Source organism: Hordeum vulgare, chromosome 4H (assembly GCF_904849725.1).
Source record: "Hordeum vulgare subsp. vulgare chromosome 4H, MorexV3_pseudomolecules_assembly, whole genome shotgun sequence".
In the NCBI taxonomy this organism is placed as follows: Eukaryota; Viridiplantae; Streptophyta; class Magnoliopsida; order Poales; family Poaceae; genus Hordeum; species Hordeum vulgare.
The window spans coordinates 27,298,582-27,315,051 of NC_058521.1; the positions used below are offsets into that span (position 1 = coordinate 27,298,582).

General features: G+C 43.6%; 2 protein-coding genes across 2 annotated transcripts; one reads left to right on the forward strand and one right to left on the reverse strand.

The window, feature by feature from the left end:
- The first annotated feature begins 338 nt into the window (after window positions 1-338).
- LOC123450222 (uncharacterized protein At1g28695-like) lies at window positions 339-1,686 on the forward strand. The gene is made up of 3 exons (XM_045127581.1): window positions 339-557; window positions 676-1,062; window positions 1,182-1,686. The coding sequence occupies exons 1-3, from the start codon at window positions 339-341 to the stop codon at window positions 1,671-1,673; spliced, it is 1,098 nt and encodes a 365-aa protein (XP_044983516.1). The 3' UTR covers window positions 1,674-1,686.
- Window positions 1,687-6,767: 5,081 nt separating this feature from the next.
- Window positions 6,768-10,229, reverse strand: LOC123447676 (4-hydroxy-3-methylbut-2-enyl diphosphate reductase, chloroplastic). Its single transcript, XM_045124303.1, has 10 exons — window positions 9,836-10,229; window positions 9,551-9,747; window positions 8,987-9,166; window positions 8,749-8,880; window positions 8,580-8,654; window positions 8,388-8,493; window positions 8,190-8,284; window positions 7,610-7,795; window positions 7,188-7,274; window positions 6,768-7,066 (listed from the first exon to the last, which is right to left on the reverse strand). The coding sequence occupies exons 1-10, from the start codon at window positions 10,104-10,106 to the stop codon at window positions 7,001-7,003; spliced, it is 1,395 nt and encodes a 464-aa protein (XP_044980238.1). The 5' UTR covers window positions 10,107-10,229; the 3' UTR covers window positions 6,768-7,000.
- Between the last annotated feature and the right edge of the window lie 6,241 nt (window positions 10,230-16,470).

The following is a 16,470-nucleotide window of genomic DNA, read 5'->3' on the forward strand; positions in this document are numbered from 1 at the left end:
TATTCATGAGACATTTTTGTATCCTTTTTGTTGATGCCACAGAATTTTTTCTTTCTTTACAAATTTTTGTGTGCCAATATCGAAAGTCCGGATGCACACAGGAAATTATTGTTCGATTTTTTTATATATTTTAAAATGTATTTTAATTTTTAAATAGATGTATCTACGTCTATGATCCAAAACACCACTCGAAAAAATACCTATACACACTTAACGTGCGATACGAATTACTACAGTTCTCTTTAAAATCACGGCAGAAGTAACGAACTGCGTGCCCATTACATACTTCGCGCCTTCTCATCCTCATCCGAGACACTACCATCATCCCATCCCATCCCATGGTGATCGGCAAAAAAAATGCGGATGGTCCGATCCAACGGTCATGCCAACTCCGTCTGCTCTGCGCGCGGGAGACGTACTCCACATTGCTCCTTCTGGTATCCGTCGCCGCCGTCTGCCTCCTCGTCGTGGCTGGCACATACGTGCTATCTTCTCCGGCCGACGTCGACGGCAAGATGGAGCAGAGCTTCTTCAACATACTGCCTCGACGATCAGCGGCAAGTAGTTCATTTTAGCTACACTAATCCAGCTTTGACAATTGGTATCTGCATGCCCTCTGCAACGTCGGCGACGAAGCAAGCCTGAAACCCTGACTTGTTGAGATTGTGCAAGCAGGCCGGCGCCTCGGACGACGGTGAACTGGAGGCGGCGCTGCGCGGCGCGGCCGACGCGAACAGGACGCTTATCTTGAGCGTGCTGAACAAGGCGTACGCCGAGGAGGGCGGCCTGCTGGACCTTTTCATCGACAGCCTGAAGCAAGGGAAGGGCACCGGGCATCTCATCGGCCACGTCCTCCTCGTCGCCATGGACGAACCGGCCTTCCGCAGGTGCAGTGGCCTCGGCGGCGTCCGGTGCTACCTGCTCCCCCCGGCGGCCGCGACCAATAGCACTAGCCTCTCCTCGGAGCAGCTGTACATGTCGGATGGCTTCATACGCATGATGTGGCGGCGCATTCGCCTCCTCGGCGACGTCCTCAAGCACGGCTACAGCTTCATATTCACCGTATGTTCCTCCAACGAGCTCACACAGACAGTCACAAAGCATCAATATATGCACCAGTAGCACGACACAAGCGTGTGTGAAATGTTTCAAGCGTAGTTTTATGTGATTTAACTTGCAAGGATATGGATGTGATGTGGCTGAGGAACCCCTTCCCGAGCCTGAACCGGACCGGGGAGGAAGACCTCCTGATCAGCACCGACGGGTTCAAGGGACGGCCGCACGACTACCTCGGCCACGAGCTCAACACCGGGTTCTTCTTCGTGGAGGCGAGCAACCGGACGGCGGCGCTGTTCGACGAGTGGCACGCGGCACGGGAGGTGTCGGAGGGCATGAAGGAGCAGGATGTGCTGAACCAGATGAAGCAGCAAGGCGCGTTCCGCCGGCTCGGCGTGAGGGTGCGCGTCCTGGACACGGCGCGCTTCAGCGGCTTCTGCCAGGACAGCCGGGACGCCCGGCAGGTGGCCACTGTGCACGCCAACTGCTGCCGGACCATGCGGGCCAAGGTCGCCGACCTCAAGGCCGTTCTTGGCGCCGCCAAACAGCTCAACGGGACGACGGGGCGGCTGAAGTGGCCTCGTCATTCAGCCTGCCTGAGATCGTGGAGGAAGTGAGAGACGAGGAAGCCCTCGTTGGAGGCTTCACCCTGTCTCCCTTCTAGTTTCCATTGTTTTACTTACTACCATTTGCCACTTTACTGCTGGTAAGATGTTTTGGTTTGTTGGCATGAGAAAAAAAAAAGAACATCCAAAACATCTTACTCAGTAGTACCAAGTTATCACTTATCACCTACTCCCTTCATCCTGATTTTTTTTTAGCATTACTCCCTTCATCCTGGTTGATCAAAACAACATGACCAAGAAAAAGTACTTGATTAAGGCATCTTCAAAAGGTCGTATGTAAATCTTGCTGGTAAAATATCTATGTCATCAACCAACATGTTTAATGGGTTGTTTCTAAAGATTCAAAGACATTCAATAAGAGGTGAGACAAGTGATTGCTCTCTACTTCACCTTGGAGCTTGTGCAAGGATTGTTGGTTAATCTACATAGTACAATTTTGTCATCCTTTCTCATTTATTACATGCCGCATCATCACTACTATGCCCTAGGTGGCAAGTTTACGAACACCCATCTTACAACTGTTGGAGATGCCCTACTCAAGGTGGAGGCGCCTTCTATGGCGTCAGGCGGCCTCCCCGCCTGCACGGGGCGGTGGCGAGTATGGGCTAGGCTTGTCACCAACAATGGGTAATGGTGGTGTGTGGTTCTTCGGTGATCGCTAGTGGTGGGTCTAGGATTGGGTTGTGGCACGGCTTGAGGGCTAGATCTGATCTGGCCCGTGGATGTTTGCTACTCCAGCGGCCCATCATCAAGAGTTGCATGGGTGACGATGGTGGCTGGCCCCAACGATATGTGCCCCCAACTGAGGTGGGAGGTTGGATCTAGCTAGGATCTGACGAATGTGTTCATGTCCCTTGACACGTAGATCGGCACTCGTGTTGACGTTCCTTGATGTGGTTGTGATAAGACATGGCGGTCCCACCCATCGGCTTTTCATGTCAAAGCTTGTGTTTTGGCAGCCTATTTGTCTTGGTGGCAATGGTGTGTCGGCCTTGGAAGCCGGAGCGGTGGCCCTGGATGGTAAGGCTGCACAGATTGGCTCTCCGGTGAGTTATGTTGCATCAGCTATTGATGGTGTGCTTTAGTCATGTGGGTGTCGCAGGCGTGTTAAGACGGGTAGTTCTCTCAAAGTTGTCACATGTGGTGGTAGTCAAGCCCTGATCAGAATCTTAAGTTCCTGTTTCATTGGGCAGGGTCCTCATTGTGGTGGTTTTATTAGGCCTATGGGCCATCGGAGGTCGTCCGATTTACAGGCCTGTTGTGCACATGTTGCTTGCTTCTACCTCGTTTTTTTACTAGCGGTTATGCGGCAAATTCTCTGGCAGATAGCCATGCACATGCTACAACTATTGCAGGCGAGGAGGGCTTTGCCTCGAACCCCCCTCCCCCACCCCCCCCCCCACCCCCCCACACACCCCCACCCCCTCCCGCGTCATGAGAGGAGCGTGGCGGTGTTGTCGTATAATTGTCATCCAATACTACCCAGCATTAATATACCAAACACGTCGACATTGACCTTAATTTTGTGCAAGATCATACCAGCCTTGGCGAACCTCATGATCTTCATGTGCCCAAAAGTTCTTAGTTTGCGGATACCTTCACAAAACGGTTCCCTTCCACGATCTTTTAGGAATTCCGAACCACATTAAACATCGTGTTAATCATAGTTTCGACTGCAGATGCACATGAACGTTATTTTGTGTTTGTTGTAAGAGCCGATCCCAGTAATTATCTAGACTGGTTTTGTAGCTTCGCAATGCTAAACGTACAAAGAGTTACACAAGGTTACACACTGACTAGGATTCTTTCTTTCTAACTAATTAACCTCTCACCTCTGATTTTCAGGGGGGTCTCCATTTAAAATTTACATGTCTATAAAATCCCTGTAAATCTATGCAAGTGTAGCATTACTGGCTCATTCGTATGCATCCCTCAACATCATATTTGCATCCTCGTGTATATGTAGCCATCTAGTAAAGTTCAATACAGGTGTGCATTTTTTATCTGTTTATTAACTGTCAAGGCAGTACAAAAAACAATAGAAGTAACAAAGATTACGTCCAGGTCCGAAGACCACCCCGATGTAGAGGGCAGGGTCAGGGGTTTGATCCTATTTTCCAGAAGACAAACTGTAATTCGACTTCCCTATCCACAGCATCTGAACCATACAGATGTTTATCCACTCATATTAAATATCAATAAACGATAAAAGAAGTATGCTCCCTCGTTCACTCAAAGCGCCCAAACTTTCCACTGTTAAACTTTGACCACGATCTTGTTATAGGATACTTTCTTATAGAGTACTTCACTGATACAGAACCACAGCATTACAAATTTTGTATCCATATAATCCACATGTTGAACTAACTGCAGATCAAAGCGTGGATCCTGGGAAGCTTGCGTGCCCTACATAGGTCAATATAGAGGGACTAAATTTTGAGGGAATATTCAGTGCCTGTTTAGATTAATTTCATGCTCTGCAATGTTGTGTTTGTTTCAGCGGTTTTTGTAACGCCCACCTGAACTAAGGCTGGACTAGATGACGTAGTAATACACTCCCTTCGTCTTAAAATAAGTGTCGCAAATTTTATATTAAACTAGTATAACTTTTGTATTAGAGCATTGACACTTATTTTAAAACGGAGGAAGTAGTATAAATGGAACATGCCAAACATAGAAAATAGATATAGAGAAGAGTGAAATTCTGTTACAACACAGGATTGGATCATACAAGGAATGATGCACCTGCAAAAAAAAAATCAGTCGTTAATAGCATACACTTCACATACTACACAGGAAACCCTGCACTTCTAGCACTTGCTAGATACAGGGAATCTTGCATTTGAGCTCTATCCAACAATGAACTCAGTGGTTAATATCCATGTAATCAGCGGCGTGAGGCTTTTTACCTCTCGGGCTCTCTAGAGCCTGGAATTTTCAAAGAAACTAAACTCAACATTTTAAGTTTTAAAAAATTCTGAAAATAAATTCGCAAGTACCTGTAGGTGCATATTAGATGTGTGTAAAATGTCATTATTAAATATGTGATGGTATCCAGAAGAACACCATAATGATGGTGAATAAACAACAACTTAAACAGAAAGAACAAGTTTGAAGGGTGTTAGTAAGACTTACACTCCTAGAAAATCTAGGGCTGAATCCACTCTTAAAAGTTAGGTGTTTTTTCAGTGAGTAAGAAAAATATTGAAAGTAAAACTATTATATGATGGAGAATTAACTTGTGATTGGCCGATTAGCAGAGCAATGGTATCTCCTTTTTTTCCGAGTAAGTGGTATCTCCAGCCAACCAAGGATCAACCCTCAAGTTTGACCTTTTTATGTCTTATAAAGGCTAAATATTTTTTTAGTGGGAGACGTTGTGTTTGTGTGTTCATAAGGATGAATACATGTACATATCCATGAGCGTCTGTATTGCACTTCTAAAAGAAATACGTTTCGATGTGAGTTTTACAAAAAAAAAAAAATGAATAGTGCATGTGCTAGAAATACATGATTTTGCTAGTTTTGTGTAGCTAGCACAGGCACGCGGTGGATGGATACAAACAACGGGACATAACAATAATGCTACATCAACATTGAAGACAATGGCTAAAACCAGGTAACTGACAGTGATCCTGATAGAAGAACCTAGGGGCGGGATTCTGCATCCCGTTGTGACTCATGTGCAGGTACTAATCCGGAATGGGAAGCAGAGGTCACCATGAAACTTTACAGGCAAGTACTTCCTTCATTCCTAAATATAAGTCTTTTGAGAGATTCTACTCATTCCTAAATATAAGTCCTTTTAGGAATTCTAGTGCGGACTACGTGCGAAGCAAAATGAATGAATTTATACTTTAAAATATGTCTATATATATATCCACATATAGTCCGTAGTGAAATCTCTAAACAGACTTAAATTTAGAAACAGATGGAATAATATAGATGCATGGATATATACTCACTTCGTTCCTATACTCCCTCCGTTCCCAAATATAATTCTTTCTAAGGATATGGAGTATATGAGCTCGAGCTCATATACTCCTGGATGAACAGTAAAATCGATAAATATAGTAAAAAAATAAAAATAAAAACTGAAATTTTGGGGAATGAAACATTGCTATTTTTTCTACATGCGTGCAAAATTTCATGATGAAATCACATTTGTGAAGGAGTTGGCAAAAAAACAAAATCAATGCTTCAAAAATAGTGTTTTTGGAAGCATCATTTTTTTTTTACACCTCCAGGAATGTGATTCAGTTATGAATTTTTGCATGCATGTAGGAAAAACATCAATGTTTCTAGCCACAAAAATTTAGAATTTTTTAAAACATTTTACTATTTTTTTGGATTTTACTGTTCATCCAAGAGCATTTGAGCTCAAGCTCACAATAGTACTTTTGTCTTTCTACAGATTTTATAAAAGACTACATACGAAGCAAAATGAAGAATCTACGCTCTAAAACATGTCTATATACATCCATATATAGTCCATAGTGAAACCTTTAAAAAGACTTATATTTAGGGCGGAGGGAATACATAACTTATTTCAGAACTTCTTAAAACCTAAACGTTTGACTTTTGACTTTTTTAAATTTCAAACTCCATGGGGCTCGAGCTCCATTAGCAATTTCCTGATCAGCCTATGAAAACATAGGGTGATATTTCTGCTTTTATTTACATTGCACCTGCAAATTTACAGGGTGCTCGTGTTCTCGTGAGTACAACGCATGGCTAATCGTACATTAAGCTATATAAGTACAAGTTTTGGTTTAACAACGCTGACATGAACACAGGATAAACGACGGGGTAATCTATGTACTCTGCAGAAAAAATAATATGTGCACTCCGTAAGTAACATACCAAACATAGAAAGTGAATACGGAGAAAAGTGAAATTCTATTACAACAGATGACACATGAACATACCAGAGTGGGAATTGGACTTGCACCCTAATATAGATGGACTACTACACAGGAAACCCAGCATTTCTTGCACTTGCTATATACAGGGAGTCCTGCATTTGACCTCTATCCAACAACAAACCCAGTGGTTGATATCTATGTAATCAGCCTATGAAAACAATTTTTCAAGGGGCAAAGGGTGATAGCAGCCGATACAAGTGCACAACTGTTCGTGGTACAAGTGATTACAACATTACAACATATATATGTATCCCAGCACAGACATCCTCGTAGAAGTATGTGCCTAAAGCATTACATTCTTAGCTACTGTACAACGATAGGTCGCGCAATGGTTCTACTAACCTTTGCTAGGCCATCAGCTATTATTATCCCCTGACCAATTTTGCTGAAAATCTATGCAACCTGCAAAACTTCTTGACGCTTGATCTCAAATACCTTGTGTAGCGTATCCTCGACAACCTGCACAAGAAGAAAGCATCATGGTTATGCGGTTTTCAGTTTATCCGATGAGCACCAATATGTTGTACACCAGTGTAAGCTACATACAAAAGAAGCACCTCAACCAGGTGAACTACATTACCTTGTCCGGAGTTGAGGCACCGGAAGTAACTCCAATTGTGATAGGCCCTTCTGGTAGCCAGTTTTCCGCCTCAATAAGCTCGCCGTGCTGTCAAACAGTCCAAATTTCAGTTAAAAAGGTTATATTCTTCCATCTGAAAATACCATTGAAAAAATAGGAATTGTCTCGCTAAACGAATAAATGTACAATGTCTCGCTAATAGCATGCTATATCGCGCTATAGCACGCTAACAGCGTAATTTAAGGGGTGGCGCTATTTTGTATAACACGCTATTTTTTTCCTTGGTAAGTATAGCTCTTTTTCTCAGATTCCCAGTTTATTTATTGCTAAACCTTTTCTCTTGTAAGATTCACTACCAGTTTCCAAATATAACAGTTTATTCTCAATGAGAGATGAATATTAATCAGGGTATTAGACAGTACATTTAGCTTGTAGGCAATCCTGTTTCCTGGTCCAATCCTTTGTTCACTGTCAATCCAGTAGGACGGAATACCACTGAGTTCTCCAATTTCTTGCAAATGAGAAGTATTACTGGAATTCCACCCTCCAATGACCAGAATAAGGTCAACCTTTTCCTTCACTAGGTGATACATTGCATCTTGTCTTTCCTGATATATGAAGTTGAAGTGTGTCGTCAGCATATAAATGTTCAAGTGAAGATACGACTCTATACCCTTACTCCTAAGTAAAGGTTTTTCAGACACTAAAAACAAAGTAAAATACGAATCTCCAATTCTGAGCCCGGGCTCATCTGCACCATGTTTCCCTTTACTACAACTATATACGGTGAAAAGTGCAACCATCTAACCATCCTAAAAGATCTATGTTTTAGTTCCACCAACAGATAAAAATGACAAAAGACAACATTGCCCTCTGCTCTCACTGAATTTATCTCACATGGAGCATTGACAGATTAGTTGGTGGTACAGGTCAATGATAACATGTGGTCATGCAGTGCATAATCTCCATAAAACGGAAGGATATGCTTAAAAGAAAATGCACCTGTGTAGCATCACAAATAGTGTTGAAGGCAACAAAGTGTTCATTGGCATTCTCGACTCCAAACTTACGCATCATAGTCTTCTCAACAAGTTTTCCTGTTAATTATAGAGCAGTTTAGTCAACACTGGAACTAGCAGCAAATCTGTACGGTACAAAATCACCCAGACATAATGAACAACAACTATTAGCAAAACGCACCAATTTCTTCAGTTTCTCCTTTAAGCATTGTTGTTTGATTTGCAATGCCCACCTTTTCCAAGTCAACATCAGGATCGAATCCTGGAGAAACAGCCTTTTTGAATTTCTGCGGTTGTGAACCAAACAGTTCCATTAGGCATCATCATTTGTTTCCAACATGGCAGTAAAGGGTAGTTTGAGAAGAATCTATACCTCAAGGAACTCCTCTCTAGTTGCGCTAGACCCATCAAGTTGGCCACCAAGTATATAATCACATACATATGTTGCCTGTTTCAATTGATAATACTTTGTTATCTCAAGACACAGAATGGATTTAGCGCAAGTGCTAAACAACAGCAAGATATAAATGCATCAAATGTACCTCGACCATATTCTTCACAATAATGTACTTCCCAGCAAAAGAAGCAGTGGCAACAGTCTCTTCATGGGCATACTTTCCATGAATAATAGAAGTATAGTCGCCCTTCTTATGCTTCTCAACCATGTTCCACACCTATATTATAATTACACAGTTTATTAGCCTGATAAATGTTCTGACTCTTGAGAACAGAAAAACATGATATGAAAGAGCAAGGGGAGTATTAAAATGCGAAATATACCTTTGAAACCCAAGGGCATGTCGTATCAACAATTTGCACGTTCTTCTGATTTAGCGTGTACATCTCATCCACAGCAGCTCCAAATGCAGGCAAGACAACAACATCACCTTGTTCAATAACATCAAAATCCTTAATACCAGCGTTAACAGGAATATCTTTGACACCCATGTCCTCCAATTTCTGCATGAACAATAAGAGGAAGAATCAGGAATTTAACTCTGTCAAATAGAAAGCCATTAGACAGACATGGCAGGAAGTGAACACTGCTAGGCATGAAATTATTTTTTCTTTTCTCTTGCTCTATTGACACTTACATGAATACCAAAAACACAAGTTAACTGTTCAAGTTACTGAGTAGCTACAGCACAAAGGAACCTAGTGCTGATTGTTCAGTATGAACACTTCTATTACTAACATCTGTCCCAATGATTAGATAGCAGGTGATTAATCCCCTCATACAAAGTAAGATCAGATTCTTCAGAAAAGTAATCCATGAACAGAAACACGAGCTGCGCATGGCAATTGTCAAACAACACGGAATCGGTCGGGTGAAGAGCAGTATACCTTGTTGACCGTGGGGTTGTGGATGATCTCGTTGGTGATCCAGATGCGCTCCTCGGGGAACTGCTTGCGCGCCTCGTAGGCGATCTGCACGGCGCGCTCGACGCCCCAGCAGAAGCCGTAGGCCTCCGCCAGCTTCACGGTCACGGGCCCCCAGGTGTACTCGTTCCCGTTGTCCTTGAGCGTCTTTATCACGTCGCCTGCACGCAATTTCCCCCCATCAATTAGCAACGTTTCCGAATGAATCGGACCGCGAACAAGCTGCTGCTGTGGGGGCTAGAGCCTTACTGGTGTACTCCTGGCTCATGAGCTCGAGGGTCTCCTTCTTGTGGCCGAAGCCCTTGCGGTTGTAGTTGTCGCTGCGGGTGAGGTTGTGGCGGAAGGCCTTCTTGTCGAAGTCCGGGTCGAGGGAGGCCGACGCGGACGCCGCCGGGGGAGAGGCGTCGCAGCGGACGGAGGAGGGCGCGCGCCGGCCGCCGCGGCGCGGGGAGGAGGAGGAGGAGGGCGAGGCGGCCGGGGAGAGGAGGGCGGAGCGGAGCTGCGTGGTGATGGTCGCCATCGCCTGCTTGTGGCGGAGGGGGGGAGGGCGTGTGGAGCTGAGCTGCGGGGCGGACGACGCCAAGTGCCGCAGCGGGGAACGGAACGGGGATTGGAGAGCTGGGTTTGGAATGGGGATCCACTTCCCTTGTGATCATCTTATCCCCGGACCTCATGTTTTGTCTTGTGGAAAATTTTGTGACAACACCCTCTACTTTGTGAGTTTCATAAATGAAGCCATTCATACCTGGTTTTCACCATGGGAGAGAAAACAAAGATTAAAGGTGTATAGGAAAATGAGGCTGTACCAGATGCAAAAAGTCATTTTCGAAGTGTATTTATTTTTTGAACGACCATTGAGTCATCACTTAAATGCATTATCCAAAGCGCCATCACGACAAATTCTCTATTCTTAGATAGCTACGACCCATTAGCTAGTTTTTTTTCTTCGTGCAATAATGCCGCCACATCATCAAGTTATGCATGAACTCATAAGTTACTTTTTTCATTAATTTCTTCATACAAAACATACCACCTTATGCATTATTTTTTCGATGGAACTAAGTCATGTAAGAAAGTTTTATATTTATTTTTACATTAATTTTGGCCTTCTATCACTTATCCATAGATTTTTTAACAAGGTTCCCGCTGCAACGTGCGGGCATCATCTAGTTATTATAAGAGTATGTGCTAGCATGCGAGCCGTTATTATCACCGAGACACATCGACCACCTTATGCATAAGCTTAGGAAAACTAAAGCACCAAGGGTAAAAAAATTAGAAAAGGAGTATATACCTCCGGCCTGTGCATATGGACGATGCATGTAGTTATTTTATTAATTATTCACAGACTTCACACAAAGTAATACATCAGTCAGTCTGAAGTCACGGTCTAGACAACATCTATTGCTACTGTTATCCCTTGATGAATGTGTGTCGAATATCCGGATCAAATATCAAACAGACATCGCACCAAATCCTAACATCTATAGCCGGATGCCCCAGCCCAGCAACACACCGGGACTGGGTCCCATACCGGTCCGGCGCACTCTGAGAGGCTGCCGCCACCAACTTCCACCGGTCTATCTCTAGAGACAGAACAGACGCATTGACCTTGCGAGGCCTGTCGTCGACGCCACCACGGTGCCAGACAACGCCACCATCCTGCACGTATCCATCCACATGCGCCCGTCGCCAAACATCCACAACATCATGACGTCGGGATCCACCGTCGGGCTTGCGATCGAACAAACACCGCTCCTCCTCTTGTCCCGTCCAACCAGCACGTACTCCAAAATGATGCCCTCAAGAGGAAAACGACATCAGAAATGCCATCATCATCTGATCCAATAAATCCAGATCTAGGGTTTCCCCCGGAGCATCACGAGTGGGGTGCCATGACCAAGGGTAAAATTGGCGACCATGATTCTTATGATTGCGGAAGGTGGGTGGAGTTCGTCCGAAACGTGGCAGCATTTCGCGAATCTCAAAGTTTTCGGAGATGGAGATCACAATGTCCGGTCAAAGATGATTGTCCATGTCTGGGCGTCTTGATGTTTCAAATGTCGAGCATGAATGAGAGTGCCTAAAGACCAAGGCGGAGACAGACTTGAGTTGCATGGGGGAAGGTGAGGAAGATATGAGTGGAGTCCTCCCATGGATCTCGGCATCTCACGCACACACTATGTTAGAGGTATGACAGGAAAATGAAACGACAAAATATGAAATCGATAGAGGAAGACATGAGATTTTAACGTGGAAAACCTCTCCAACGCGAAGGGGGAAAACCACAGGCATCAGCCAGCAAACCTTCACTATATCAATGGAGGTTACAAACGTCGCGGATTTACAAATGATCAACTTATTCCATGTGACGGCTTACAATGGGTATCTATAATAGAGGTGACATAGGTCAATATTGATCTGTACCGCACATTACAAGACACCATGTGACGGTCCGAAGCTCCGCCCTGCTCCTTAGAAGTTAGTCTTTATCTTTATACGTGAATCTAGATCATAACATAACACGCTGGAGTCGGAAATATTTTTGTTGTAGAGTTTGGCCTTAAGTTTAAACAGTCCTTAAGAAGCATCTAGACGAAGATCATGAGTTTGATGAGGACATTGGTAATCCAGACCATAATGGACTGGTGATTGAGGTCGTCCTCATGCTAAATAAGCTCGTAAACATATTTTATGGAGAGGTCGACGCCCATGTTGAGGTACCTATCATCATTGGCATCAGAGGGGGCAAATTTATGCAACAAAGACAAAGCAAGATCCACCTCTTTAGAGGCAACCAATGTAGGAGAATTATGTAGGTTAGACAACAAAGCATCTTGTGAAATTTGGGAAACAAGAATAGTGGTGTAGGTAGAGTGGCAGTAAAGGTTGGGGAAGGTATGAGCTAGAGGTATCGAATGGATTCAAGTGTTAGTCCAAAGTAAAACTTGGATTTCCATTTTTCGTGAGGAAAAAATAGTGACCATAGGGTAGGGAGTTGAGCATTAACAAATTTCCAAAGAAAAGAGGGCTTGGAAAGCTTGGTGACAATAGCAAGGGAATAAGGAGAGTTATACCACAACACCCATGGAATATTTGGACACTGCAATAACTACGAAGCAAATTTCATTATCAAGTGGTTTTTATGTATAATTGAGTTTTAAATGTCTTGACAACCAATTTTTTTGGGTTTGCAAACATTTTTCCAAGCAATAAGACACCAGGGCCCATGCAAGAATCCACATCAAACCGGAAAAAGTCCCTCCTAATCGCATTTAGTTGTTAGGATTTTTTTAGAAAGATGGAAACCAGACATGAAGTAGTTTGTGAGAGCATCAAAGGGGGAGGAACTCAGGGTTAGCCTAGCGTCCCTAGAGTGAAGACGGGTTATTCAACTGTTAGGTAGTTTTGGAAAATTGTTTGGAAAGAAGAGGAGGGTAGTTTAGTGGGGCATAGGAAGACCGAGGTAGATTTGAGGGAAGTAGGACGTTGGAAAGTCAAACGGGGAGGAATTTTCAGCCATGATGGAAGGCGGAGAGGAGTGCATAGTAAAAGGATCGATATGGTTGACTAGAAGGGGGTATGCAACTACCAATTAGCTATTTTTAACAAATTAGAGTTACCAACGAAATAAATTGTCTAGATATGCTATATGATGAGCACAATAACCACAATAGCAAGCACAAGATACAAACACAATAAAGCTTGGACAAAGTAAAGGTAATAATTAACCACAAGTGGATTCGATGGGGATGAGGATGTGTTACAGAATTATCTCCCTTTAGGGCAGGTACGTCTTCGTTGGAGCGATGTGGAGCCACAATGATCCCAAGAAGCCAGTACGACCACTGTATTCTCCTCACGCCCTCGTACAATGCAAGATGTCGTAATTCCACTAGTGGTGCCCTTGAAGGCGGTGACAGAACCTTTACAAACAAGGTTGGGGTCAACTCCACAACTTAATTGGAGGTTCCGAGCACCACCACGAAGCTTCACCTTAATAGATTGTGGCTTCGAGGTGATCTCTTCCGTATAGGGTTCCCAAACACCCAAAAGTAACAAGATCTGCAAGGGATTAGTGGGGGAATCAAATATCTCTTAGTGAAAGTGTAGATCGAGGCCTTTTCAAGCAACACCCGAATCAACAAGAAGTTTTGTTGGCTAGGGAGGGAGCTTTGGGCAAGAATGGAGCTTCGGGCGAGAATGGATCTTGGAAAGAAAAGAGGTGTATTCTTAGGGAATAAGACCCCTTATATAGTGGGGGGAAAACCAATTGTTATTCTGCCAACAGGTCGCATACAAGCGGTACTACCGCTCATCATGGAAGTACAAGACCCCAACGGTAGTAAGGCGAGCGCAGGGCGGTAGTACCGAACCAAGCGGTACTACCATGCCCTGCTTCCACTCTACTACCGCTAATATATGGAAGGGAGAAACTGAGGCTCGGGAAGGACGGAAATGCCTCCGGTAGTAGGACCGTAAGTACCGCGGGAAGCGGTACTACTGCTAGGTGAGGAGCAGTACTACCGCTAGATGTGGTACGACCTCACCATTGTCGCGCTACTATCATCGATGCAAGTAAGTCTGTGTTGTCCTAGAGAAATAGCCCATGGCACTAGGCAACATTCCGCGGTACTACCACTGAGAAGTGCGATACTATCGCTACCCAGAGCGGTACTACCGCTCGGCACAACGGTACTATCGCTTGGGTGCCTCAACTTAGCCCAAAAAGAATACCAAGAGGGACTCCAACTTGCGGGGAAGGAAAGAGGGTGCAGAGATGATCGCATACGTGTTGATTCCACCCTAACCTTTCCAATGCGGACCCCTCTTAAGAGTACAATTTTCCTAAGACTCAAATACCACCAAAAAGAGACGCCGGAAACAATTGTCTTCACTAATCACCACCGACAGGAGAAAAATTTCTTGTGTCATATGATAGGTTATCTGAAATGTTCAATGCACATAATCAGTCCGCAATTGCATTGTCATCAATCACTAAAACTCCTAAGGAAGAAATATATCGTAACACATAGAAAGGGGAAATGGATTATTTATGAGTGCTTTATGATACAAATAAAATGCATAACCTCAAATAATATTACACAATGCTCTCATGCTTTAGTATCATATTATTATATTGTTGCCCAAATTAGTTGAATAAACCATATGTGACTATCTTCCAAATGGTTGAATCCATAATTCAGATGAAGAGCACATCCGGTCTGGTATGTGACCGTGGAAAACCTATAAAAAGGGGAGACTCTTACTTTGCTAAACACAACATCATTCTAACAGTTCCAAAAAGTTTGGGATAAGGACGAAACTTTCATTCTGATTTGAGCTTAAGTTTCTTATATCCATCCCACACAACCAATTTCACAACATATTAGAGGTACTAATGGATTGTGGAATATTAAGCGCAACATGGACCGCCCACCACAACGAGCAACGAGATATAAACAAGTTATTAATTGTTACATTTTTATCATAGAATAAACATTTTAATTTTGTCATTCCAATTATGTTCTGCTAGGTTGTCCTTCATTAGCTCACCCCCTCTACAAATGTATCGATGAAAAAATTAATTTTAGTGAACTTTGAGCTTTCAAATGTGATTTTGTCTGAGAGAAATATTTGTATTCATCATATGAAGTTATCAACATACACAGACTTGACTGAAAACACCCCAAATGTATGCATGTTCCGTCTTAAAACACACGACATGGGAGTGAGGTTTATGTACGACCAAGGGAAACTCCAACATCGTGCACCCAATCGGCTGCGAATGTCTTGACCACATTGTGCGGATACTTTAGGTCATCCGACGTCGTGCACCAAACGTCTGCGGTGCACATGTCCGAAATCTCACAAAACTGGAAGCAAAGTTAGGGGCGTTTGCGCGCGTCGATACCTCCGTCATGTAGAACTCTTACACCCCACACCGACCCAAAAAAACCACCCAAAGCCCCGATTTTCTCACCCGCGCCCCCCCCCCCTCTTGCTTTGAATCCGCCTATTCCGAGACCACCGTTGATGTACCACCCACTCCACCACCTAGGCCTTGTCGGACCTCCATCATGCCACCTGGGCCCCTTCCACCCCTGGTTCGGTCGCTACCTAGGTATGCTCCGCCCCTGCACATTGTCGTCCATGGTGGACACCACTCTCGAAAAGTGTTCAACCAAATGCCGCAACCAATTTTACATTCAACCAATTTTATGTCCATAGTTTGTGGATGTTTGGTGTGTGCGTTCTAACCAATTTTATATTCGACCTTTATATTCGACCAATTTCCACCATCGATTCTATGTTGGACCATAAAATTAGACCTCTTGAGCACCGTTGGAAATATTAGATTCTTTGGTTACAAGAAGTGCATGACTACATTGAGGATGCTTGTCCATGGCACGTCACAGATTTGTGGGATGAATACCTTTGGATGTCCGAAAGCACATGTCTCTAAGTCATGATTAGGTTTGCTAATGCGGTGGTTAAGGTGTTTGGACCGGAATGCTTTGTATATAGGAAAAACAAAGAAGGGTGGACATTTGATTCACGGGTTGGATGCCCCCTTCCTAATCTATAATAATGTGCTTGTGGATGTTTGGTGTGTCCGTTCTGATACTCGTCGTTGGAGTTGCCCTAAAGACGCTCAAGAAAATAAATTGCATAAAAATGTTTTGGAGATTCAAACACACTTCTCCTTGAAGAACACAATAATTGTTCAGCTAAGCTCTTTGGATGCTTTCCCTAAAAGAAGTCCATGGGGTAAAAAACATGAAAAAAACAGTAACTGGCACTTGGCAGTGAGTTAATAAGTTAGTCCCAAAAAATATATAAAAGACATGCAAAACATCCAAAGTTTGATAAGATAATAGCAT